Source organism: Saimiri boliviensis, chromosome 4, assembly GCF_048565385.1.
Source record: "Saimiri boliviensis isolate mSaiBol1 chromosome 4, mSaiBol1.pri, whole genome shotgun sequence".
Taxonomy (NCBI): Eukaryota; Metazoa; Chordata; class Mammalia; order Primates; family Cebidae; genus Saimiri; species Saimiri boliviensis.
Window position 1 is genome coordinate 38,134,966 of NC_133452.1, and position 27,638 is coordinate 38,162,603.

At 37.3% G+C, this 27,638-nt stretch overlaps 2 protein-coding genes across 3 annotated transcripts in view; one reads left to right on the forward strand and one right to left on the reverse strand.

Moving 5' to 3' along the window:
* The window catches only part of MED23 (mediator complex subunit 23), a 42,579-nt gene extending 37,105 nt beyond the window's left edge, over positions 1-5,474 (forward strand). For both annotated transcript variants that reach the window (XM_010343009.3, XM_010343010.3), the window contains 4 exons: positions 895-1,109; positions 1,720-1,840; positions 2,569-2,700; positions 4,354-5,474. In XM_010343009.3, the coding sequence (XP_010341311.1) occupies positions 895-1,109; positions 1,720-1,840; positions 2,569-2,700; positions 4,354-4,521 (636 nt within the window). In that variant the 3' untranslated portion in view covers positions 4,522-5,474. The remainder of the gene's footprint in view (positions 1-894; positions 1,110-1,719; positions 1,841-2,568; positions 2,701-4,353) is intronic.
* A 1,564-nt stretch (positions 5,475-7,038) lies between these two features.
* On the reverse strand, positions 7,039-18,197 carry ARG1 (arginase 1). The gene is made up of 8 exons (XM_003932435.4): positions 18,063-18,197; positions 14,645-14,717; positions 12,052-12,226; positions 9,971-10,130; positions 8,671-8,765; positions 8,207-8,311; positions 7,872-8,008; positions 7,039-7,625 (listed from the first exon to the last, which is right to left on the reverse strand). The coding sequence occupies exons 1-8, from the start codon at positions 18,117-18,119 to the stop codon at positions 7,459-7,461; spliced, it is 969 nt and encodes a 322-aa protein (XP_003932484.1). The 5' UTR covers positions 18,120-18,197; the 3' UTR covers positions 7,039-7,458.
* Between the last annotated feature and the right edge of the window lie 9,441 nt (positions 18,198-27,638).

The window sequence follows — 27,638 nt, forward strand, 5'->3', positions numbered from 1 at the left end:
AAGGACGTCAGACAAATTAGTGAAGTATTTTATGTTTTTAAGTTTTTCATATTATTACTGCTTTAAAAATCTAGTGACTAGTTTTTGCCTTTCTGCATTAGATCTAAATATCTCTGTGTGACTTACATGTCTCTGCATTTTCTGGTACCACCTTACCTATCCAACTTTAGTTTTTACATTATAACCTGATCTACTCTTGGCCACTTAATATGTTGTATATCTGCAGCCTTTGTTCCTGCAGTAGTACTTATTAAGACATGTTTTAGGCACTTCTGAATGTGAGTGAATAAGACATTATTTTTATTCCAGAACCACCTTCTTTCCATCACCTTCTCTAAAGCCTATTTATTCTTTGCGAGCTTAGAGCCTCCTTTCTTAGTGAATGAAGCCTTACCTGACTTTTGCAGCCCACATGAAGACTCCCTTCTCTGACCTCCACACATATCTAAAAAAAGTTTATTTATTTATTTTTTTTTTTTAATTGCATTTTAGGTTTTGGGGTACATGTGATGAACATGCAAGATTGTTGCATAGGTACACACATGGCAGTGTGCTTTGCTGCCTTCCGTCCCCTCACCTGTATCTGTCATTTATTGTAAAATAAATAATAAAACTATTGATTTATTGTTTGGTAAGTTAATCGATTTACTGCATAGTATGTATCAGGTACCTAAATGAGCTGGACAGATAAATGTATGGAGCCCCCTAACTCACAGACACTTCTCCCAGGTTGTTACTGACTTAATTTGCCCAGTTACAAAGCCATACAACAGATTTCCAGCAGAAGCTGGAAAAGTAGAAAACTCTGAAGACTGAGAAAACACTATTATTTTAGCCTTTGTGGTGGAATGCTAGATAAGTGATTTTTTCACTAGCTTTCCTCCAATTTTAAAGGAGCCATATTGGATTGTTCTTCATGATCGAATTGTGAGTGTTATCAGCAGCCCCAGCTTGACGTCTGAAACAGAATGGGTTGGCTATCCATTCCGTCTCTTTGATTTCACTGCCTGTCATCAGTCCTACTCTGAGATGAGCTGTAGCTATACATTAGCTCTCGCACATGCTGTGTGGCACCATTCTAGCATTGGACAACTTTCTCTCATTCCAAAGTAAGTGTAATAATTTCTTAAAGAAATTTGACATATTTCATTTTTTTCTAATCTCATTAACAGATGAGGTATATACCTCATTCATTAGAACAATTTGCAAAGTAAGTTCATCAGAAAGCTCTTTTTGCTTCAGAATTGTTTTCAGAAAAATTGACTTGTATGTGCTAGTAATAATCTAGTAATGTAGCCATTGTAGTTTGAAGAGTCTTAGTCAAATGCATACTTTTTCCAGAATGTATCCTGAAAGTTACCTTTTAAACTGAATAACTGCTATTATCCTATTTCCTGATTATTTTTCTTGACCATAAAAGTGATATTAATTGATTCAAATTTCTATATAGTGGCATTTATTAGATTATTCTCTTTTTATTTCAGATAAATCTAGTTTTACTGTTAAGAATGATTTAAATCCAGTATTTCAATAAATAATCAAATGAAAGTAATAGCCAGTGAGACATATGAGATTAATTAGAAATATTATTGTTACCAAATTAAAAGAAACTTTTAAAATTATAAGTTTTGTTGTAATACTTTGTAAATACTATATTAACACAATTCAAACAATTTAAATAATTTCAAGTCACAGGAGATTTTTATCTTCAAATTTTAGGTTTCTCACTGAAGTCCTTCTTCCTATAGTGAAGACTGAATTCCAGTTGCTTTATGTATACCATCTTGTAGGACCATTTTTACAAAGATTTCAGCAAGAGAGAACTCGTTGTATGATAGAGGTAAAATATAATCTGGGTTTTCTGTGACATGGTTAAATTCTGAATTATCTGTGTAGGTTTCTTTGTGTTATTGAAACCTCAGGTCACAATCGTTAAGAGTAAAACTAGTTTAACAGGATTCAAGAGCAATTGTAGAGGACTTAGTGTGCCAGTAATGATTTGGGGTGGGATGTATTGAATTGGTTATGCAGGGGAAATACCCATTATGAAGGCTGAGAAGAGGTTAAGGATGGAGAAGTACATTTGAGGTCTTACAGTGCAGAGGAACTAATTAAACTCATGAGAATGGATGACGACAGTCATTTATAACAAGATGTCAAAAACAAGGAAAACGAGCCAGGAATAGAACCTTAAAGCAAGAGCTACCAAATGGAACAAAGAAAGTATAATCCAAAGGTTCCCTTGAAGTGGAGTTTTCCCAGACATCGAGAGATGGTGTCTAGAAAGGGATTGTTTATCTCTTAATTTCAGGAGAAATTACTAAACTATGAAGAGATACTTTGTTTAAGCCTTATTAGGGGCATTTTGTAGCACTGTAGATTGTTTTATAAATGCAGGCCACATTATATCTCCCAGGAGCATAGCAGTGTATATGGCATGTGACAGTTCTACAACAAACACAGTATCCGCCAGTGCTAGAGTTGTAATGGTGCCCATCTGCTTCATGCTGAATTATTGAATCACTTCACTTTTGACCCCTTAAATAATTTTACATTATTTGTAAATAGATTGGTGTGGCGTTTTATGACATGCTGCTGAATGTCGACCAGTGTAGCACCCATTTAAATTACATGGATCCCATCTGTGATTTCCTGTATCACATGAAGTATATGTTTACTGGTGACAGCGTGAAAGAGCAAGTAAGTTGAATTTGTTTAATTCTTTTTAATGATGTTTAATTTAGAAAATTTGAACATATAGTGATAGGCTTTTTTGATTTGGGTGATTATTTTTGTCTGATTTTTAAGGAAAAAGGGTGGATCTGAGACCTTTTTAGGCAACAGGGGCATATTATTCTAGATGAAGTATTAAAGTAAATACAAGTTATAACTTCTCATCCTTTTCTCTCTTGATATTTGCAAGAGAACATCTAAAAAAAGATGTAGAGGGTTAGCTATGAGCAGAGAGGTTGCTGTGTTCTGAGTAAAGGAGGTCCTACTTCTCCTGACACTTATGGTGATAGACAAACTGCAGCATAACTAGAAGGCTAAACTCAGGATTCCAGACTAAACCTGACTAGAGACCAACTCATGAAGAGTATTTAAAGAGCATGCGAATGCTGACCCTGAAGAAAAAAGTCTTAGGGAATTATTTATGACCTCAGTCTTTTGAAGGGTTTCCATTTGGAATACCTATTAGATTTGCTCTGTGTCACTTTAGAGGGTGTATGAATTCTGGTAAAGTTAAAGGGAGGCCATGGTAACTTAGCATATGAAGAGGAACTTCCTAATAGAGATGCCTGAAAGTAGAAAAAGACCTTGAGTCATAACTGAGTTCCTATGTGTGGAAAACAGAATCTGGGCTATTTTAAGGGGTGGAGGTAGGACAGATAGGGAAAGTTAAGTCCATCCTCTTCCCCTTCCCAATACTTTAATGTTATTTCCTTCTATAATGGAGAGGAAGATAAACTGCTGTGTAGCCATGTGAGTCTGCTCTGCTAAGCCTTCTTTCTTTGGAGCTGGACTTGGGAGGATGTTGACTCCTTATGTCTCAGCAGCAGTGTCAAAGAGAGTTGACCTGTTCTCCCTCATGTAAGAAAGAAATTGTATCTGCTTTTGTTACAACACAGAACATGCAGAAAACCTGTGAAGAAACGTTTTTGATTTTGTTTGTTTGTTTTTTGTTCTTAAAGTATTCTTCACGTCTGGGCCTAAGAAACTTTGACTAAAGGGAGTACAGAAAGGAAAAGGCCAAACAGCATTTGAGTAAAGCTAAGAAAGCTGTGGAACTACTTGATGTATTTGTCTCTTTAGTGTTTTTCAAAAGAGTAGATCTAATATTATTTATTTTGAATTCCAAGTATAAATCAAAACCAAAATAATTAGCTTTGTAGATAAATGTTGCAGACATGAGTTATCCAAAGAACTTTAAAATATAATTAATGCTTCATGCTTCTGTAAAGATAGCATTTTAAACGAATGATCAACTCGTTGGGTGTATAAAATTTCCAGTATAAACTCTGCTAGCTTTTGGTAGCGGGATGACTGGCTAGCTAGATAAATGGGTACGCTTTTGTAAGTACATGCATATATATGACTATACATGTGGTACATGTACAGACATGCCTATATAATATATAATGGGTGTGTGTGAGGGAGAACGTGTTGTTTCTCATGCAAGAAAGGTATAATTGTATCTGCTTTTCTTAAAACACAGAACATGTTGAGAAACTTCTCATCTACCCCACGCCGCTCCTTTGTTTATTGTCTCAGGATATATGTAAGTCCTGCTTTAAATGTGAGAAGTTGAAATTCTCTGATTAAAGTACTTTTTAATGTGTTTTTATTTCTTAGGTAGAGAAGATTATCTGTAACTTAAAACCAGCTTTAAAACTTCGTCTTCGATTCATCACACACATTAGCAAGATGGAGCCAGCTACAGTGCCTCCACAAGCCATAAACAGTGGGTCTCCAGCACCTCAGTCTAATCAGGTGCCAGTGTCTTTACCAGTAACTCAGTGAAGACAGACTCGACTATGGAGAAAGTGGAAATACATCCATTTTTGAGAGTGGACTCAAACCTGTTAAATCTGAATGCTGTCATGCTATAGTGATACTAGTAGAAGCAGTGATGATGTTCAGATTGTTTTATTTTGATTCAGATGATGAATCTGTTGACACCTTATAACACCCATCTCCCTAACTATATTTTTGTCTCTAAGAGATTAAGATACATGTTGTTCATATTCATAGCAACTTATTAGAGCTACGTAGGAACATAGAGGTATCTGTGATCAGATGACTTTTGTCATTGGCACTTTCAGTCTTTTCTAGCTGTTGCTTTTGTTTGTATTTTTTATGAATGACGTATTTGGTCTTCAGATATATTATTTTAAAGGCACCACACATGTAAAATAGTTATTACAGATCCTTTTATACATAAATCTCTTTTGGTGGATCTTCAGAATACTAGAGATTTTTATCAAGAAAAAAAAATCTAGACTTTGTTGCATTGTAGGAGCAAACAAGGCTTCATATTCTTTTTTAAATAACTTGAAATTTTATTATAAATTTCCATTGTTTCTATCAAGGTCAGTTGGCAGTTTTATTACCTTTGCTATGGACTCAAACTTACTGTATAAAATGAGCTGGAAGCCATGTAAAAAAATAACATCTGAACATTCTTAAATAAAACTATGCTTAAATGGTTGATTTTCCAATTTCTTTTTTTAAAAATAAGTTAATTGTTTTTGCAGGTTGACACTCTCTCCTGACAGATGATATAATTCTTCAGATTTTTATAATCTTAAAAATTTTAAATTTGTATATTTATGAATAAAGTACACATTTTATTTCTTCAGAATTTCTTAGAGTTTGAGAGACATTGTTAATTTGGAGGCAATTGGCATTGTGAGAGACTTGAAAACTAATGAGTAAAATCTGCTGAATGAATAAACCACGTGATTGTTTCATGACTCCATTGGAATGAGTGTCTGCTGTGTGCCAGGCAGTGTGTTGACTAGGTTCAGTTGGAAATGGGGTACTCTGTACACTACAGTTGGTGACTGAAGTTGGCCTAGGAATTAAGAGTTACAGATTCTTTTAAAAATAACTAGTGAATTTAACCAACTGTACTTCAAATTCATATTTCTAAATACATTCCCACTAGAACTTTATTTTCTTTGTAGCTCATGTTATTACCATCATTAAATCATTACTGGCCATGCAAGTCCAGCTAAAAATATATGTAATGGTAAAAGTAATTTTTGCAGACTCATTCTTAAAATTACCCAGAAAAAATGCCAGAAATTATTTCAAGTTATTAATCTTAACATAGTGTCAATATATTCTTGCTGCCTTGAGGAATATATTGCTTTTTGATCCTAGAATGAGAATAAAATTGTGACACTAGTGTTGTACAAACAGAATAGAGGAGGTGAAAATCAATATAATCACTTTCTCAAGGACATAAACATTCTAATTTATTAAAAATTCAGTTTTCCCTCTCTAGCTTAAAAACATGGGATAGATTTTTAAATAGGTTTTTAATCAGAAACTAAGGGAAGACAAACTTTATTTGGTTCTACAATACTGCTGATGGGAAAAATATGCCTTTATATTTATCACATCCGGAAAGTTTTTCTTTTTGAAAATAGTTTAGAGTGGCTCTGTCCAGTATGACTTTCTGCAATGATGCAAATGTTCTATACCTGTGCTATTCAATACACTAGTTAGTAGCTACATTTATCTATGAAGTATTTGAAATATGGATCTGGATTTTTAAATTTTAGTAAGCTTCAATGTGACCACTTGTGGCTGCTGTATTAGACAATATATCCGAGTGAGATCCTTCATAATTGTTCCCATCTAGAAGTAATTCAATAAAATGTTTATCTTTCAAAGGCCCAGTAGTTAGAGGTAACAGTTTTTAAATTCTGTGTTATGTTTGAAAAATCAGATTGTAGGGGTTGTTTATTGTATAGCTGTTAAAAACAGAAGAATTCCATTCATGGAGCCTACCTTATTCACAGAACCACCTGGGGTTTTTGCAAAAATTACTGAGAAGAGAAAAACTTTGCTTCCCTTATTTTGATTACAGTTTACTCCGGTTTGTTTTTTCCATTTTCCTTACTACATTCCAGAGCCAACATGAGTTTTTAGGATATAGCTGATGGTACCGTAATTGCAGGGTGAGTGAAGGGTGAAATATTGGGAGCCACAGGTAATTTTAGATGACATCCTCAGCTGAATTAGTCATTCTTAAAAACAAACTAGCAATATGATTTATCTGGCTCCTGAATAGATTTTTGGAAGCATCTCTCTTTTTTTTTTTTTTTTTGTTTCCCAAAGTCTCACTCTTGCCCAGGCTGGAGTGCAGTGGCGTGATCTCATCCTACTGCAACTTCTGTCTCCTGGGCTCAAGTAGTCCTCCCACCTTAGCCTGCTGAGTAGCTGGGACTACAGGTGCTCACCACCACACCCAGCTAGTGTGTGTGTGTGTGTGTGTTGCATGTATTCAGAAATACATAGACAGTGCAATCTTGTTCCAAAGTTTATTATTTAAAAAAAATCACATCTTTTGAATGACATAGACACATAGTACCTTTCAAGATGGGGTAGCTTTGTCTCCTGATTCCAGGAATCCCACTCTGTGTATGGGGGCTTTTGCTAAGTGTGCTTATTTTTAATGCCAGCAATTTTTTAATTGTAAATCAATGCATGCTTCTCTTTCTACGGATAAGCCTTTTGCCAAGTTAGAAAATATAGGCTTTTAAATTTCAAAAAAGAATTTCCACATCTTAAGTTTTACACCAAGAGGGAATTTGTAGAGTTTATGCTAGTTGGAAAAACATTTTTCTGAAGAACAAATCTTTAGAAGGATAACTGTATGCTTAAGTAAGTTACTAGATTTGCTAATTATGCCATTAGCTATGAGATTTGTATTGACTGTTTCTACATTTACTTAGGTGGCTTAAGGTAATCAATAGGCTTGTGATTACCCTCACGAGCAACTCCAAAACAAGCCAAGGTTATTGCTACTGCTGTGTTCACTGTTCGAATTACTTCTTCTGGTGTCTTCCCCAAGGATGGGTTCACTTCCATTATATCTAATCCTGAGAGTAGCCCTGCAACAACAAATTGTAATAATTTAATTTATAAAATAGTTGACATTTTGAAATTTGTACAGACAGACTTGAAAGATTATCTGCTAACAGAAAATGGTAGTAACCAAGAGAAAGCACATTATTGTGTCATGTGATTGGTGGACCTTCTAGAAGTGTCAACTGGGACTTGGTTTTCAGGTCAAGAGGTATAAATATATATTAGTCAAGTGTACACCTGCTTCTCTGTTCCCTCAGATTGTTACCTACCTGTTTTGTAGATTTCCTCTGTGATGTAGAGACCTTCTCTGTATGACAGACCTCCCACGACTGGTGTGCCAGTAGCTGGTGTGAAAGATGGGTCCAGTCCGTCAACATCAAAACTCAGGTGAATTGGCCTTTTCTTTCTTTTAAAAAGTGGGAAAGGATTTCAGTTTAAAGTTGACAGCTTCACATTCCATAGATAAATATATCATCTGTTATCTTGCTTTATAAAAAGTAGCAACTCATTATTTCATGTAAAGACTTTATTGATAATTTACGTTGGTTAATGTCAGCAGCAACCTTTTATGTTACACACGTGTGCACACACAAAAGAATCATACCTTCCTAGTAGATAGCTAAGTGTTTCTTCCATCACCTTGCCAATTCCCAGTCTGTCCACTTCAGTCATTGAAAAATATTTAATGCCTAGAGTTTTCAAAATGTAGCTATAAAAGAGAAGATAATTAATAATAAATAAGGCTGACTGTGCCTGCCTGCCTCCTTTTAAAGGAAAGATCAATGTAATAAAATATAGAAAATATGTAGGTTCTATAAACTGTATATATAGCCCAATATAGTTATATTTGTATTTATTTTTAACAGCAAATCGATTGAGATTTAATTACCTGGATACATACGTATACATACGTATGTATGTACATGTATATGAATTTACATGTGTTAGGTGTATGTTTGTGTGTCTTGATATTTAAAATAATTTTCTCTCATAGATTTGGTCAGTAAAGCACATCTAGCACACAAAGGAATAAAAATGAAGGCAAATCACATCAAAGAATAGGCTTACTGTTCCCCAGGGTCCACGTCTCTCAGGCCAATATACACAATATCCTTGGCAGATATGCAGGGAGTCACCCAGGAGAATCCTGGCACATCAGGAATCTAAAATTGCAATGTTTTCACTCGGTTATATACGATTCTCTTGAACAAATCCTACATTCAAAGTTAAAGACACTTATTAGATTGCACATATATTTAGAATATAAATATAGAATAAATCATGTAAAAATAATGCCAAATTAAGAAGGGGAGGTATGCTTCCTTTAGAGTACTTTGACTTTGTCTTGAACCACTTGGCATTTACCTACTTTGTGCGGCATTCCTGCTCTGCCCTTCTTTCCCAGGGCTCCTCTATAAAGAAATGAGTGTGCTCCCATGACTTTGGTAGGTTTCTTCTTTACTTCCCTTTCTCATTAAGTCCTTAATGTAGAGGATGGCCTAGAGCAGCTAAGGGAAATTTTTGACCCGTCCTTTGGTTATTCTTCACATCATAATATGATAATACCTGCTTTGTTCCGGAGCCACATTTAGTTTTTCCCCTGCGCTAGGTAGATATTTTGCAAGTTTATAAACCTATCCCTTGGTCATTCGCTCAAAAGACATTACTTCTGAGCATTTAACATAAGAAGATTTTAACCTCTTATATCATTATAAAGACTGAATATTATATCAATAAAAATGTTTTTATTTATATACTATGGCACATCAACAAAAGTTATGAGCTATAATATTAAATTTTAATCTGTCATTTTATTTTACATCTTTTAGAAGTTTCTAGGGAGCAGGAGATAGTTCTTTCTCTTATGATTTAGATAGGTGCTTCTCCCAGTAAAGATATTAATTCTTAAACCATTGTATTTGAAATTTTAAAATTCATTTTTTGAAAAGGTTCTGTGATGTAGAAGGGCTACTTGGTAAGAATGCAGGGCTGTGTGGCATGTAGTGGAAAGAGGAAGGAATTAGGAGACCTGGGGCTGGCCCTTGCTTTACTATAGGATTGGCATATATTCTGGGCAAGTTGGTTAACCTCTGAACCTCCGCTGATCTGTTCGTAAATGATTATTCTCTGCCTCAACTACTAAAAGTACAGTTTAAAAATTAGCAGAGAAAATATATATTAAATCAGTTTTCAAAGCAGAGAGAGCCACACTGTCTTTTATCAACCAACCCTTTGCTTATTGGCTACAGAGAAAATGATTTGAGATTACGCCAAGAATAAGATAGCATGGAATTTCTTATTTCCTTCAACCTCCTGAATGCCTACTAAAAAGTGTTCTTTTGCACTAGAGTGCCAACCAGTCCTTTACCTTGCCTTTTAGTTCCTTCAGGAGGAAAGATACAGGTTGTCCATGCAAGTTGCCAGTTGTAGTTGTCTGTGGAGTGTTGATATCAGTGTGAGCATCCACCCAGATGACTCCTAGATCAGGGTGGACCCTGGCATGGCCAGAGATGCTTCCAATTGCCAAACTTTGGGGGAAAAAATTCATGTGAACATCAGGGTTTCAGTGTCACTACATGCATCATACTCACTCACTCAATGCTCCCACTTGGTTTTCCTTTAAGCCACAGTGTCTGATATTTCTGATAGGTTCTAAATTAGAGATGCCAATTAGTTATAACAATAGAGAAAACATAACTTGCACTTAATGCTTACTAACTAGTTATATTTACATCAATTGCATTACCAAAAAAATTGTGATTTTTTTCCCCCAAAATCCACCTTGTAATAAAACCACAGATTAGAGCTTAGCCAAAAAACAAATGACTATAAAAATACTAGCCACACAAGAAATTCCTTAGCATGAGACACCATTCAATTCTCAGAGTTAAATTTGGATCATGTTCTGTACACTCATGTCTCTTGGTAAATACTTAATTTTCTCAAGTGAATTATGACCAAGTCCTTCAGTTTTTCTTAAAATCCAGCTCTTTTATAATTTGGGGGCATCACTCAGAAGTTCTTACATGTTCTGATTCAGAAGTTCTTTACCTAGTGTGTGGCATGTGTTCACTCATTCTAGTTCCCCACTCAACCAGGAACAGACAAAGTTCATTCCAAATACTTCAAGCGCCATTTTGCTGGGATGGAAGAGGTAAATGATATCTGGCACAGAAGTTAAAAGTTAGTATTTATTAGGTTGGTGCAAAAGTATTATGGTTTTGCCATTTAAAAACTGCAGTTACTTTTGCACCGAGCTAATAATTACACAATGCCTGTGTTCTCCCATTTTCAAATGTTTAAGTATCACTCAGAGAATCATGAACTTTTAGACTCTCGAAGTAGAAGCAATCATGCCTTAATGTCAGGTATGGATTACCCAGTGTGATGTTTGTTTTCCATTCAGGTTTCTTGTCTTTTGCCATGTGCCATTCATAAAATTTCCACTTACAAATTTCTCCACTTAAAAAAGAAAGCGAGCCTCAGTTCCCAATTGCAGTTTTGATACAGAGGCCCTGGTAACAGTTTGGCTTCAGAAGATGAAGCCGAGGAGGCCTGAAGTCACTGACTGCTCACCTCAAGATCCATAGAAGTGTTTCTGCTTTTAAATCTAATCAGGTTTCTCTGGTAAAATTATTCTAGACCTTGAGAGTAAATATTTTAAAAGGTTCATGCACAAAAATGGTCTTTGCCACATTATTTGTAATGGTGAGAATTTTAACGTACCTGAATATCTGACAATATGTACATATATAGCCGTATAACCCCTTGATGAAAAATCATGCAGCGGTTAAAAAACTGATGCTTACGATGCTTATGCATATTACATGAAGTAACAAGGAAATTTGTAGAGTGAGAACGCAACGTAGAGTATCCCTCTCACACACACACACACGCACACACACATGCACACACACACAAAATTGTTAAAGTCATCATATACAAGGAAAACAAGATACCATGAAAGAAACGTGCCGGATTTTCAAATCTGGTTGAAATGGTTGTTAGAGAATTACACCACATTTTTTTTTTCTTGTGTATGTGTCTGGTTCTTTCAAAAATGTTATAATCATTACTTTTATAATAAACACATACTTTGAAATTGTTGACCTATATGAGTTGTACATATTATTGGCAATTAAGAACAATACGCTATGAATTGCCTCACTTACTTATTTAGAAATGTAAGCTTGTGATGAATATTTAGTCAAATCCATTCATATTTCACATGTTTTCTGCTGTACTAGGTCAAAATACAGATATTGTAAGACTTCAAATAGAGCTAAGTCTGTTTCTGTAATAAAGCAGTAACCTATCACATTTTTTTAAAGGCAGAAAGTTTGCTATAAAATGTAGGTCAATGCTTTTCTGCGTATTTTCTCTTTTCTTCTGGCCTTGGTTACACTTCCTTTGTGCCAGACTCCCATAGACACAATTATTCAACAAGACCTGTGGTCTCCGCCCAGCACCAAGCTGACTCTTCCGTTCTTCTTGACTTCTTCCACCTTGCCAGCCAGCTGCTCGTTTGCTTTTCCCACAGACCTTGGATTCTTCACAATTTGAAAGGGACTGTCATTAGGGATGTCAGCAAAGGGCAGGTCCCCATAATCCTTCACATCACACTCTACAATTAAAAGTTTTGAGTTAGTAAATAAAAAAGTAGAGTATAAATCAGTCTGTGTAGGATGATCCCAATTGTATGAAATAGGTATATATTCACAAGTATAAGCAAAGGAAAAATCTGAAAGGTCTATAAACACAGGGAAGGTAGAACCCAGATCTGCTTCTGTTTGGCATCATGTTCCCAGGACCACACACCGGTGTGTGCTGTATACTAGGCTTGAATCTATTCAGTTAGACTAGACACTAAAATATAACAGTGATGGTCTTCTGATTTGGGCTTAATAGGGAATATCACTGTCTTTGTCTCTGTCTTCCCTCTCTGCTTATGTGCTTTTTACCTTTCTACAGTAAGCATGCTTCATTTTGATAACAATTAAATATATGAATAGATATATATATTCTCAGAAAATTTAGAAAGCACTGATGTATTTTCATCTGGGATACACACACACACACACACACACACACACACACACACAATATCCATTGAACCTGCCTCATAGTGGTATAATCAGAATTCAATAAGAATATGTGAATATGTGCTTAGCACTGAGCCTAGAACTTTGGAAGCTCAGAAAATAAAGCTTTTTTGTTATTCTTTTTGGTAAGGAAAAATGACAGGTAACCCCAAATTCCTAAGGACTCGGTGTGCTTCCTAAAACGTCTTGAATTAAGCTTGAAAAGTAGAGTTTCGTGTAAAACTGTGATATGGGATCAGTTCAGTGTTCCAAACCAACTGGCCATCATATATAGTATTTGTTACATGTCGGTGTGAATCGGATTCAGTAATGCCTCTGAGAACTTTCACCTGATATAACACGTGATGAAATTATGCTTGTTAGTTAAGGGACAAGTCCATTTATCCAAGCATTCTTTTCTCTGCGGGGTGTTTGTATTTTTGTCTTTTTTTTTTTTTTTTAAGATTTACGAGGTATAATTCTTCTTCATTGAAACCCACTCATTTTAAGTGTGCAGATCAGTGAGTTTGAACAAATCTAGTCTGGCAACCACCACCACAATCAAGATTTAAAACACTTCCATTGTCCCCCAGATTCCATCCTGCCCCTTTAGAGGTAATTCCTGCCCCCAACCCCAGGAACTGTGGATCTGCTTTCTTTTGGTATGCTTTTGTCTTTCCAGAATTTCATACCAATGGAATCACACAGTGTGTAGTCTTTCATGTCTTAGCATGCTGTTTTTGAGATCCACCATGTCCTTGACTGTGTGTGCAGTCCATTCCTTTTTATTTATTTATTTTAATTTATTTATTTAGAGACAGAGTCTCACTCTGTAGCCCAGGCTGAAGTGCAGTGGTGTAATCTCGGCTCACTGCAACCTCTGCCTCCTGGGTTCAAGCAATTCTCTGCCTCAGCCTCCTGAGTAGCTGGGATTACAAGCACCCATTACCACACCCGTCTAATTTTTGTATTTTTAGTAGAGATGGGGTTTCACCATCTTGGCCAGGCTGGTCTTGAATTCCTGACCTCATGATCCACCCATCTTGGCCTCTCATAGTGCTGGGATTACAGGCGTGAGCCATGGCGCCCAGCCCATTCCTTTTCATTGTTGAGTACTATCTCATTGCACGAATGTGACACTTTTTGTTTAACCATTTACCAGTTGACAAGCATTTTGCTGTTTCCATCTTTTGGTTATTATAAATATTGCGGCCCTCAAACTTTCAAGAACAAATCTCTTACCCAAGAGAAATGGAAACATATCCACACAAAGACTTGTTCTTGAATGTTTGTAATTATACTTCTCTCTACCTACAACTGCTGGGTCAAAACATAAATATATGTTTACTTAAGAAACTACCCACCTGTTTTCAAGGTGGCTGTATCACTTACATTCCTATCAGAAATATATGAGAGTTCTAGTTGCTCCACATCCTAACCGATACTTTATCGGCAACTTGTTTGTAAAGATAACAGAGAATTGAGCCCATACTTGAAAAATAGACATAATTTTGCATTGCATGCTTATGTATATGTGTATATATATACACACTATGCAAACACTAGGTGCTGTTATCATCATTATTACTGTTTTATTTTATTTCCTATCACAAATAGGGCTCCTGTGGCTGGTAGCATACTTCCTGCTGCCCCTTGCCTTCCATTTGCTCTTCCGCCCACTCCCCCACCATCCACCCCAACCCCAGTTCTTGCGCATGCAATTTCCCTTATACCACAGTTTGGCTGGAAAGACAACATATCTGAGAAAGGATGTACATCCAGCGATGCTTCCTGAGCATTCTCCCACACCATGCTGCTTTTGTAGGATGTGCTTCTAAGGTTATAGCCAGTACCGCAATTCTGCGTAAATATTCCAGACACACTCCACATTCACAGGGGCCTGCTCCTTCCTTCAGGGTGGGGAGGAAATCATGCTGATCATCTTTTAACTTTAAAATTACCTTGTTCTTTAAGTTTCTCAAGCAGACCGGCCTTTCTCAATACTGTAGGGCCTTCTTCCACACCTCCTCGTGGCTGAACGATTAAAAAATAAAGTACTTCAGACATTATCATCACCATCAGATGCTCACAGTAAGAACCCTTTTCATGATTTAATCAGTTGAACTGTCGCTATCATTTTTTGAGCTCCTACAGTGCTGGGAATTTACATTATCCCATTTAATCTTCACAGCAAGGTAGACTGAATGACTCTTATGCCAAATAGAAAGATTTAGAATCACAAAGGTTATATGGGTTTCAGACAGGCACACAGCTAATAAGTGGCAGAGCCTATGTTCATATTCAGGTCTTTGGATTCCAAAACCTGCATCCTCTCTTCCCATCAAACCATGTTATCAACAGAGTGAACACAGTTTGTGCAAAAGCAGTCTGGTAGATGAGCTCCAATAATGAAAAGCTTTTGTCTCTGAGTCCCTCATAAGCTGATTGGAGATATGGCATTTAACCCTAATTACAATACACAGCTGCTTCAATCAAGATATAAAATGTCATAGTAACAAAAACAGGATGCCCTTAAGACTATCGGGGACAGAGCGTGTCAGTAAATTCTACAAGAAAAAAAATGTTTACGCTGAGTCTTGCGACATGAGTAGGTACTCAATAAAACAATACAGAGTGATGGAAAAACTCTGCAAACCAAGGGAACAATTTGGGCAAAAGCATCGAAAGACTGTGGCGTGAAAGAGACCTACGTGCTTGTCCTCACAGCAGCAAGCCAGAGCTCTAGAGTAGAAAGCAGGCAACAGGCAAAATTATCGACTGGGAGATGAAAACTACAAACAAAGACCAACCCAGTAATTTCAAGTTTGGCCTGCTCAAACAGTAGATGGGAAGTTCTACCCTTGCTGCTTTGATGCTAGGGAAGCTAACACTCTTCCTCCAAGGGACAAGTCTTCCTTAGCCCCCTGACCAACTAGAGGTCTAAAGACACAGTTCTTTTCTGTATCTTTCTGATTCTAATTTCCAACAGGGCTTTCAGATGCAGAAAATTATTACATGTTGTCAGATGAGACAATGTGCTAACAGACATGTTGTGCTGAGGCACAATGTGCTAAGAGAATCCAATCTTTAGGATTGGGGCTGTGACATCAAAGTAAGCAAATATTTCTTCCTCATTCAAAGGACCAGAAGACTTGCCCTTGCTGCCAGGCAAATCCTTGGTGTCAAATTCCTGTCCCTGGCAGCAAGGGACCCACCCCATCCTCTGTCTGACACATTCCACTCCTTTACTCCCTTTTTGCTTCCTTTACTTCCTTCTCCCCAATCAAGTAGACATAATTTCTCCTTCTTTCAACCCCATCAGGGTGCTGCTTGGTTCATGTTTTGCCTTTAGTTGTGTGTCTGGTTTGTGTTTTCCCCGTTGTTAGATTTCAGTCCAGCTCTGTTTACATTTGGGCACTATATTTTGTAGTGTAGAGCTGACATGTAGTAGATGCTCAGTAATCCTCAGTTTGGTCAAACTCCTTGGCTTTTTTCTCCTTCTCCCTTTCAGACTTTAGAATAAATGTCATAGACCCCTTAGCTGACACTGTATTTGCTGTAACACAGTTACTAAATTTTCTAGCATTCTTTTTTATTTGCTTTATTCAAATGGCTTCTCATCATTGGCCTTTCCTTTTGCTTGCTGTATCTGCCCACTTTGGATATTGCTTTGTCAGCTCCACTGACTTTCTAAGCTGGACCCAATCCCTAACTGGCCACAAGTATAAAGTCCCCCTCGGAGTTGAATCATCTGAAGAAACATCAGTGCAAATCAAGGACATAGGCATTGGAATCAGGTTATCCTGTCTGGAATCATGCAATCAAGGCTGTGTGACTTTGAGCACATTACCAAATCTCTCCGAGCCTTTTTTCAACCCAATTGTAAGGTAAACGTATTATCTACCTCATTGTTTGCTCACTGCCCTGCAAGGGGGTGAGACAGGGAATGAAGCCGTTTCTCAGACTCAACATTTTAGTCATCTTCCCTCTAATCCTTTCCTTTCGCCTGCTTGTCAAACCTGTGCCTCCTTTAGGTGAGGACAAATGCTTATATGTCTGCCATTTTGTCCTTTTTGCTCTATGACTTAGTGTAAAAAAATCTCTCTCTCTTAGTCCTTACAATCATGAGACAATGAACTCCATCGTCATGGCCATGTTTTATTGGGAGAAGGGTGGTGGAGAGAGGAGACTTGCTTCCCTTTTGTCAGTTTTTAAAATTATATATTTTTTATAACTTGGACAAGAAGAGGTAAGCACAGTGTGGATTTTAAAAGGAACACTTCTGTGTCAGCAAAATACCCCTGTGTTTGGGAAAGACTTTTGGAGGATTTCCAGGGGAAGAAAAGTAGTATTTACTGACAGTCCAAATGCAGTTTGGGTCTCTAACCTCTGGCCTCTCTCAATTTGTTTTGCAGTAAAAAGTCAGAGCACACAACAAGGGTTCCGGATTAAGAGGAAGCAAAATGCTGCCCAGATTCTGAGAAACCTGGAGAAAATCAACCTTAGAAGAGTTTCAACACACACGTTGTCTTGTTTGATTTTGTTCTTTGTTTTTTATCCCCTTCAAGCACAGATACATGTTGAAGTCTATGGTGTTCTGTCATCTCATTCTCTTTACCAGAGTGAGTGTGCCCAGGCAGGAAAAAAAAAAAAAGGATATTCAAATGTTGCTGGCATGTGTGGATTCACAGCTGGTTGCTCTAAGGGAGTCTGGGAGTTTCATAAATTCATTCGAATCCTTTTAGACTTGCCAATCTGCAGTAGGATTTTCTTTCTTTTTTTGTTCTTTTTTCCCCTTCCAAGAGAGATCCATAAAGGATTCCACCTAGCCCATGAATGAGCAGTTTTATAGAATCATTAAAACTTTAACATAACATGAATTATTCACAAAGTTGCATGAAACAATAATAATTAGGTTATACAAATTATAAGAAGTCTGGAGGTTACCATCAAACTATTAAATTTTTCTAGGTATTAATTACATATCTAGACAAGTGCATTTTCTTAAAATCCTCTCTTCCTCTGCATACACACAGTAACATCAAAAGCAACAAGAACAGCTAAACCTAAACATGTAGCTACAATGCAGAAATAGTCCATTTCAATTCAAAGAAAAGCATTTTCTCCTAAAACCTAGGAGGAAACATTCTGTAGGTTCAAATGAATTTGACTTTGGCTTAGATCAGGAGCCACAGAGTAAGTGGGTTTGTGACTATAATTATACAATGTGGGGAAATGGTGAGAGGATTCTAAAATATGCATTTCCAGGCCAGATTATATCAGAAAACACAACTAACCAGACAATAACCTCTCACAAATTTTGAAGTCCCAAATTTTTAATGAAAGTTCAGGTATTCAAAGAAAGATTTTTTTACTTACCTGTCCCTTTGAGAAAGGAGCTCCGATAATCCCTATGGTTTTGGGCTTGGCACTCATGCTCTGACACTTCTCTTTGCCACACTTGAACTCTTCAGTTAGTCAACCCTCAATGACAGAGGCCACATCTTTTTTTTCCATTTATACTTGGGTTGAATACACAATATTTATTCTAATGAAGGCAGCTGGCTCCACCCACTGAACCAAAGAATGGTAGAGTCAACAGTCTTGCAAATTCTTCATATGTGGAGTAACCATAATTCCTTTGAGTCTAGGTCCCTAATTGAGTCACAATTATTCACGTTCTTACTTCACACCCTTTTCAAAAAACCAGCCAGATGACATTAATGTTTACTTAGACAATTGACAAGTTTCACAACTACATAAGAAGTACTATTGTTCTGACTCAGGGAACTCAGGGCAAGGCACTTTCCTCCTCCAGACCTCTGAAGACCTCCTTATAGAAGAAGGGCCAGGCTTGGCAAGATTGTCTGTCACATCCCTTCCAGCCCTAACATCCTAAGATTTCACACATGAGGGTAAACAGTAAATCTACGAGACACATTTCATAAACTTTTAGGGTACACTATCATAAAGAGTATATAACTTCCTTTTTTTTGATTATTGCTTTAAAAAATTACTTGATACAGAACTTAGAGATGTTGCCATTTTTGAAATATGGTATACAAAAAAGCTGTTGGAATCATATCATAATCAAAGTATAGAAATAAAAATAGCTAACATTGAGTTTTTAATCATGTGTCAGATGCTGTTCTGTTTCATATGACCTTATTTAATATTTATACCAATTTTTCGTGAAGTCTCATCATTGGTGCCATTATACTGATGAAGAACCTGAAGCTCAGAGAGGTTGCCAACATAGGTTGTAGAAGAGGAGCCGGGATTCAGTCTTAGGCATTCTGAATCCACTTAACCATTGGGCGTATATTCTAAATTTATAAATCAATCCATAGAGATTTGCCTTCAAATTTCATTGCTAGAATTTTTTCTTAGAAAAATTCACATCCTGAAAGTTCTTCCTATGCCAAACTGAGATTGCCTTTCTGTCGTTTGAACCATTTGTCACCACCTTTTAATCCAAGTGAAGCACATTATCTTTTGGCTGTCATGTCTTTTTTGGATTTCTATTGTTTGGGTTGAATATCTCCAAATACCTCACCAGTTTCTTGTGTTTCATAGTTGCCACTTTCCTTCAGGTCACCAACTGGGTCACTCTCTTCAAAATCTCTCGCTTCCCTCTGCCTTTCCTAAATAGGGCATCCAGAACCAAGTTCACATATCCAAATACAGGCAGAGTCATCTGGTCTATCAGACACACGTTTGCTAACACCTGACTTTTCCAAGTCACTGATAAAAATGTTGAACAAAGCAGCACTTTTATAAACACCCTGTGACATTCCACTGGAAACCTTAACCTAGATTGGCATAGCTCCATTAATTAATCATCAGTCGAGATACAACTGATCCCTAATTTCCAGCTCAACCACTCCATCCCGTTCACTAGGATATCATAAGGAAATTTTGCCAGGCTTCTCAATAAAATCTCACCACACTTTACTACCTTTAATCTTCTGCCAGTCTGACTTCTCTGTCAAAGTTGATGAGCTGACCCTGACGAGTCCAGTTCCTGGTGAACTCATGCTGACTTCTAGTGATTGCTGCTTCCTTTTTATTATTAACACAAGCTATTTTTTCAATCTCCAAAGCCATCATCTCAAGAATTCTAAAGGTAGAAAATAGGGGGCATCTCATCTATATCACTCTATCAAAGATCCACTTTTTTTCAGCTCAATTCTTTAATTAATCTTAGGGTATGCATATGGAGGTTTTAAAAGCCCTTCTAACATGGCAGACCTCTTAATCAAACATTGAAAGAAAAACCCTACCCGGCATTTTCCTGGGAATGAGACCACATCTTATTTGACCTTAATCCAATGCTACTGGAATGAGATTTGACACATAATAGGCCCTTGTATTAGTCTCCTGTGGTTGCTTTAGCAAAGTACAAGTACTTTGTGAGTGCTTAAAAAAAAACAACAGAATTTTTTTGTCCATAGTTTAGAGGATGGAAGTCTGAAATCCAGGTGTCAGCAGAGCCGTGCTCCCTCTGAGACCTGCAGGGGAACACTTCCTGCCTCTTCCTCGCTTCTGGAGGTTTTCTGGCAATCCTTGGCATTTCTTGACTCACAGATGCAGCCCTCCAATCCTCCATCTTCACTTGGCACTCTCCCTGTGTCTGTGTGTTGTCACATGGCTGTCTTTTTTTGGGGATACCAGTCATAGGGTTAAGGGCCCTCCCTACTCTAGTATGGCATCACATTCACATCTGCAATGACCCTGTTTCCAAACAGAGCCACATTCTGAAATACTGAAAGTTAGGACATCAACATATCTTTGGAGGGACGTAACTGGACCTCTAGCAGCCCTAATTAATATCACTGAAATGATAAAGAGAGTACGAATTAAAGAGTTACATGATGAGAGGGGCAAAAAAAAAATGACACACTCTTGCCCTCTACTTGTTTTTCTTTCTGATGCTCCAAACTGCAGCCCATTTCTGCACTGTCTTTTCAACAGCCGGCCAACAGATAAGAATTCTTTCCAGATGAGGCCCAGGATTCTTAGCACTTTCAGCAAAGACTGTAATATACACAAAATCTGAAGGACTAAATCTTGAGTTGGGTGACTTCAGGGAATCATTTTGTTTGGTACATGGCCTAGACCCCTTAAATCCAATGTAGGAAGGTTGGACCTGGTCCTGGAACACTAAACCCTAAGGTTTTAATGAAAAGTTCAAAGTGAATGATCTCTGAGTAAGTTACCTAGTCATTTCTTTGAGTAGGAACTCTCTTAACCTCTTAAGGCATATTAGTAGCCTAAGCAGAGTGAGTCACCAAAGAAAGAAGGTTCATAAGAAGAAGTGTCTAGCTCGTGTTGCTTGTTGCTTTACAACTATGTTTTAGTAAACGCCTTCTCTTTCCTTCCTTTTCTTTCTCTTTACCTTCCAGACTTGAGGTAGCACTCTTACGAATATGGAGGCTATAGGAAACAAGCTGTTAAAGAGCAGTGCTAGTGTTCTCTCTCTGAGCATAGGGAGCTCAAGACAGCACTGTTCTGGGACCAGGTGGCAGAGAGAAACCCAAAGAGGGAGCTACACCCACTTTGGTGCCCTGAGGTCTCCGGAGATGTCACCCAATGTCCAAACCAGTCCCTGGATTATAGCGTTGAAGTCAAGGGAAACATATTTAAGTTTTGTTTTGGAGGCTTCTGCTACAGACCTCTAAAGAGGGTCTAAAAATAGTTAAGAAGACAGAAGGTGTAAATAAAAGGGCATTAAAACCAGTAGGTTCAGGAGTACATATGGATTGCCACTCCGTATTCTTAGAAATAATTCAAAGACTTAACATTCCACAATACTGGGTGAGAATTATAGCCGGGAAACTAATGTGCATGTCTATTATTGAGATCTAGATTTATCCCAAGGTCAGTGTGGCCTGGAGCATAGAATTATAGAATATGAAATAACTGTGGCCCCTGAGGTAAAGTGGCATCTCCAAGTTTTGTAGCCACTTGAGTCTAGAACTGAGAATGAAATCCACATTTCTTGAATCCTCCATGTTTCTTGGATAATGCTGGATTCTTCAAACATTCCTCCCACATGCTGATGTCACCTAAACCTGCAAGACTTCTTCATGCTTGTAAACAAGAGTCAATCTTTAGCTTTTAAAAGATTAAAGGAATTTTCAGAATCTTTCTGAAACCAAATTTGATGAGTAATGGACTACACACTCGGAAAAATGGGAAAAAATAGCCTGAAGAAAATCAGTCATGCTTTCTACACAAAGGCAGAGAGTCAATCAAAGTTTACATTTTCTTTTTCAGTGATTTCTTTCTCTCGATTTCATTTATTAAGTGATGGATGCCTTCAAAATCTAACTTCTCAGAAAAATAAAACTAAAAGTAAAACAAAATTTTACTGTTTGCTGAAGCATTTTACTGCATCTATCTATTAATTAACACTTCATATCAGTTTCTTATAATTATTAAAACCAAAACTGTATTAATTTAAGAGATGGTAGTATTTTTGTAAGATAAACTTGGCTCATGTCCCGACCTGCAGGACAACAACGGGAGCTCGAAGGGAGGGAGTGGGGATGGATGGGCAGGAGACCCGAGAAATGCAGACAAGACAGGAGTCTGATCAAGTCTCGTTTATTGTAGCTAAGTTCACAGCTTAAATAAGCACAGGCAGAGAGGCAGGGCAAGGGTAGCTTGCCATTGGAAAATTCCTGCCTAATGGGAAATTCCAGCCTAAGTAAGTCTCAGTAGACTGAAACTTATCAGCTGGGAGTAGACTGAAACTTATCAGTTTATCAGCTGGGAGTAGACTGAAACTTAGCAGCTTATCAGCTGGGAGTAGACTGAAACTTATCAGCTTTAGCAAACCACAACATGGCTGAGCAGATCACAAAATGGGGGCTATTGCTGCCCACAGGCTCATACTCTAGAAACTAACTTATCTAAGCTGTCGTTGAAGCATTTCTGGAGGACAGTGGTTTTGGCTAGATGTTTTTCAGATTTCTCTCTTTTACCTTGACATTCTGTAGCCTTGGTGTGATGTATCTTGGTATAGATTTTTATATATCCTTTTTAGATTTCATATATATTTCTTGGATTTTCTAGCCTTCATGGATGTGTAGATTTTGCATTATTTATCAATTTTTACAAAAATCCTGGCTTTTTTTTTTTTTTTTTTGATTAGCCTTCTGAGCCAGGGTAAGGTCAGAGACTCTGAAATCCTGACTATTTTTTATGTGAGCTTCCCATTTCAGAAGCTGAAAGTCTACAGGTATATTTTTGAAAATAGACAAAATACAGTGGGAAGTTTAATTTACGATCTTTCCAGTTACAGTTCCCAAAAAGAGAAGTAAACAAGGTACACATTCTCCGTATAGACTCTGAAGATGTGGTGAAGACATGTCTGCAAGGAGGCCTTGCTCTCTAGTTCTTCAGGGTCAAGAACAAATAATTGGAGTGATTGCTGAGATCATGAAACATCTTCACTTGGCAGAGTCTGGCACCTGCAAAGCTAGCCAGTTTTGCTATAAATTATCTGATGAAGGACAGAACTACTCTGGCACACCTAACTGCATGCCTGTATTCTGTGGGTGGTTTTGAATAAATACTCCTAAGGAAGAGGCGAGCTGATGAAGTAAAACACCCTATACATCTAGATTCTTCAATAATTAATCAGCCAGTAAGTATTTACTAAATAATCATTTTACTTAGTGGTTGCTTCTATGTGGTTTGCTATTTGAGATCCAGGAAAATAATATATGATCAGTACCCTTAACACAGGATCAGCTTTCATAACATTGCCATGTATCTTTAGTCTCCTTTCCCCTGGTATTGTTGCTCAGATTTTCTTTGTCTTATGTGAACTTCAACTTTTGCAGAGTCTCTCAACTCAAGTTGAGAATTAAATTAAATTCAAGTTTTGCATTTTTTCAAGAATACTACAAAAGTAATGTGATGTACTTCTCAGTGTATTACATTAGGAGGGATTTAACATTGATTTGTCCATTACTGTGTTAACTTTAATCACTTGGTTAAAGTAGTACCTCTCAAGTTTCTCCTGTGTAAATTTGCTATTTTTCTTTTGTAATAAGTAAGCATCATGTGGTGGCAATACTTTAATATTGTATAATTATTCTGTTTCTCATCACACTTTGATCCACTAAGCTTGGATCCAAGAATCATCCATTGATGATTCTTGACTAAAGTAATTGTTGCTGTGATGTTTACCAGATGGTAATTATCTATTTCTATCACTTTATGTTATTTTTAAGAAAATAAATACTAGTTAATAATTTGATAGATTTAATTTCTAAATGAAATTAAGAAAAATGTAAGTTTTATGACTATTCATCAATTTAATATATGCATTTCAATGAGTTTTTACATATGCATACATCCATATACTATCACCACAAATAAGACACTAACTCCAAAAAGGGAAAAAAACTGTAAATACCGTAAATCAGAGTAAAAAAGTAAAAGAAAAAATATTTTGTTTGAAACACTTTGAGCAACAAAGGGCCAATGGCCTTAATGAAAAGAAGCTCTTAAAAATCATTAAAGAGACGTAAATCTAAGACCTCAAAACTATGAAACTATTACAAGAAAACACTGAGGAATGTCTCCAGATTGTTGGGCTGGGAGTAATACCCCACAAGCACAGGCATCAAAGCAAAAACAGACAAATGAGATCAGATCAAGTTAAACAGCTTCTGCACAGGAAAGGAAACAATCAGTAAAGTGAAGAGACAACCTGCAGAATGGGAGAAAATATTTATGAACTACCTATCTGACAAAGGATTAATAACCAGAGTATATAAGGAGCTCAAACAACTCTAAGAAAAAAATCTAATCATCCAATCAAAAAATGGGCAAAAGATTTGAATAGATATTTCTCAAAAGAAGACATACAAATGACAAACAAGCCTATGAAAAGGTGCTCAACATCACTGATCATCAGTATCATCACACCCCAGTTAAAATGGCTTTCATCCAAAAGACGGGCAATAACAAATGCTGGTGAGGAAGTGCAGAAAAGGGAACCCTCGTATACTGTTGGTGGGAATGTAAATTAGTACAACCACCCTGGAGAACAGTTTACAGGTTCCTCAAAAAAGTAAAAATAGAACTGTCATATGATCCAGTGATCTCACAGCCAAAACGAAGGAAATTAGTATATTGAAGAGATATCTGACCTACCACGTTTATTGCAGCACTATTCATAATAACCAAGATTTAGAAGGAACCTAAGTGTCCATTAACAGAGGAATGAATAAAGAAAATGTGTTATAGTTGCACAATGAAGTAATACTGAGGCATAAGAAGAACGAGATCCTATCATTTGTAATAACATGGATGGAAGTGGAGATCATTGGGTTAAGTGAAATAAGCCTGGCACAGAAGGACAAACATTGCATGTTCTCACTCATTTGTGGGATCTGAAAATCAAAACCGTTGAACTCATGAACACAATTGAACTTGGACGTAGAGAGTAGAAGGATGGTTATCAGAGGTCGGGAAAGGTAGTAGGAGGATTGAGGAAGGTTCGGATTAAAAAAAAAAAATGGAAAGAATGAATAAGACCTACTATTTGATAGCACAACAGTATGACTATTGTTAACTCATTTTCCCACTTTTAAATAACTAAAAGAATATACTCCGATTGTAAAACAAAGAATAAATATTTGGGGAGCTGGATACCCTGCTCTTCAAGATGTGATTATTACACATTGCATGCCTGTATCAAAAGATTTCATGTACCTCAAAATAAATACATATACCCACTGTGCACCCACAAAAATTAAAAATAATTTTTTATCAAAAATAATTAAGGAAAAACAAAGGAGAACAAAATATGGAAAAGCAGCTTACTCACATATGGCAAGTAAATAAATTGTGAAAAAGAAACCAGGATTCCCACAGTCCGAAAAAGGAGTTAGATATAAGGAAAGGCAAAAGGCTAGAACCTGTTCAGTGGTGTTAAATCAGAGGATCCATAGGAACTCATGGTCTTCAATATATTTTCAAGTGACTAGATATAGAAATAAGAAGTGTGTGTGTGTGTGTGTGTGTGTGTGTGTGTGTGTGTGTGTGTATACATATATTTCCCAGCTCTCTGCTGAAAGAGCCTAGAGATTGATTTCCCAGTAACAATGAATACCTCTGCACATGCTTCTTGGTCTGCATCTACCATTCTCTCTTTTTAAAAAAACTATTTATTATATTTTAAGCTCTGGAGTACATGTGCAGATAGTGCAGGTTTGTTACATAGTTATACAGGTGCCATGGCGGTGGTTTGCTGCATCCATTGCCCCTTCATCTACATTCCATCTACCATTCTCAAATAAAAGAGACCAGGGCTCCTTAGAGACACGGGTCATTCCAGGGCTGGAAGAGAGAAAGTATAAGCTGCAAGTTCAAAATAAGCCTGAAATCTCTTGTGGTACCAGAAAGTAAGGAAGTGCTCGAGACGTGTGAGGATCAGCTGACTCAGAGGCAACACCTGTAATTCCAGCACTTTGGAAGGCCAAAGTGGGTGGATGACTTGAGCCCAGGAGCTCAAGACAAGCCTGGGCAACATGGTGAAACCCCATGTTGTACAAATATATTAAAAATTAGTGGGGTGTGGTGGTGCCTGCTTGTGGTTTCAGCTACTCAAGAGGCTGAGATGGGAGGATCGCTTGACCCCAGGAGGTTGAGTCTGCACCTGGCACGTTGAGGCTGCACCTCCCAGGGTTCAAGTGATCCTCCCATCTCAGCCTCTCAAGTAGCTGGGACTACAGGCATGCACCACCACGGTGACAGAGCAAGATCCTGTCTCAAATAAATAAATAAATAAATAAATAAATACATACATACATAAGTGGATCATGTAAAAGATACAGCAGTCAAAATATTGGCTAAATCTGGGGCAATAAAAGCCACAAAATTCGTAACGATAGTAATTGATTATAACAAGTAGAGTAAAATAAGAATTTCTGAGTCCATGGTGATGCAAGTAATAAGTAAATAAATGGGGAAGAAATAAAAGCTCTTCCTTAAAGTAGTACATGTTACCTTCAAATAAAATAGTAAATAAGGCCGGGCGCGGTGGCTTAAGCCTGTAATCCCAGCACTTTGGGAGGCCAGGGCGGGTGGATCACGAGGTCAAGAAATCGAGACCATCCTGGTCAACATGGTGAAACCCTGTCTCTACTAAAAACACAAAAAATTAGCTGGGCATGGTGGCACGTGCCTGTAATCCCAGCTACTCAGGAGGCTGAGGCAGGAGAATTGCCTGAACCCAGGAGGCGGAGGTTGCGGTGAGCCGAGATCGCGCCATTGCACTCCAGCCTGGGTAACAAGAGCGAAACTCCGTCTCAAAAAAAAAAAAAATAGTAAATAAAAGAGCTGACATTTTTAAAGTAATAGATACATCAAATTAACACACAAACTGCAAGCAAATGATGCTGCCTAAGCACTACTCATTTTATTTATTATTGTATTTTTTTTTAAGACAGGGCCTTGTTCTGTCACCCAGGTAGGAGTGCAGTAGTACGATTACAGCTTACTGAAGCCTCCACCTCCCCAGGCTCAGGTGATCCTCCTGCCTCAGCCTCCCAAGTAGCTGGGACTACAGGCGCGTGCCACTATGCCCAGCTAATTCTTGTATTTTTTGTAGAGATGGAGTCTTGCCATGTTGCCCAAGCTGTTTTCAAACTCCTGGGCTCAAGCTGTCCACCCGCCTTAGCCTCCCAAAACACTAGGATTACAGGCATGAGCCACTGTGGCACTTATTTTATATGATCTTAGTTAGCTTAAACATTCTCATAAATATTACGTTATTTATGCTTCCAATATATTTAGCCAGCAGTCTTCTCTACCAATAATTCTATTATAAACAAGCCCAGAAAATGATCACAAATGGGAATAAATGTTTTGCTATGTGTATTGATTATATACACTGCTTCATGATCTATATATTTAGGTGTACTTCTTCGA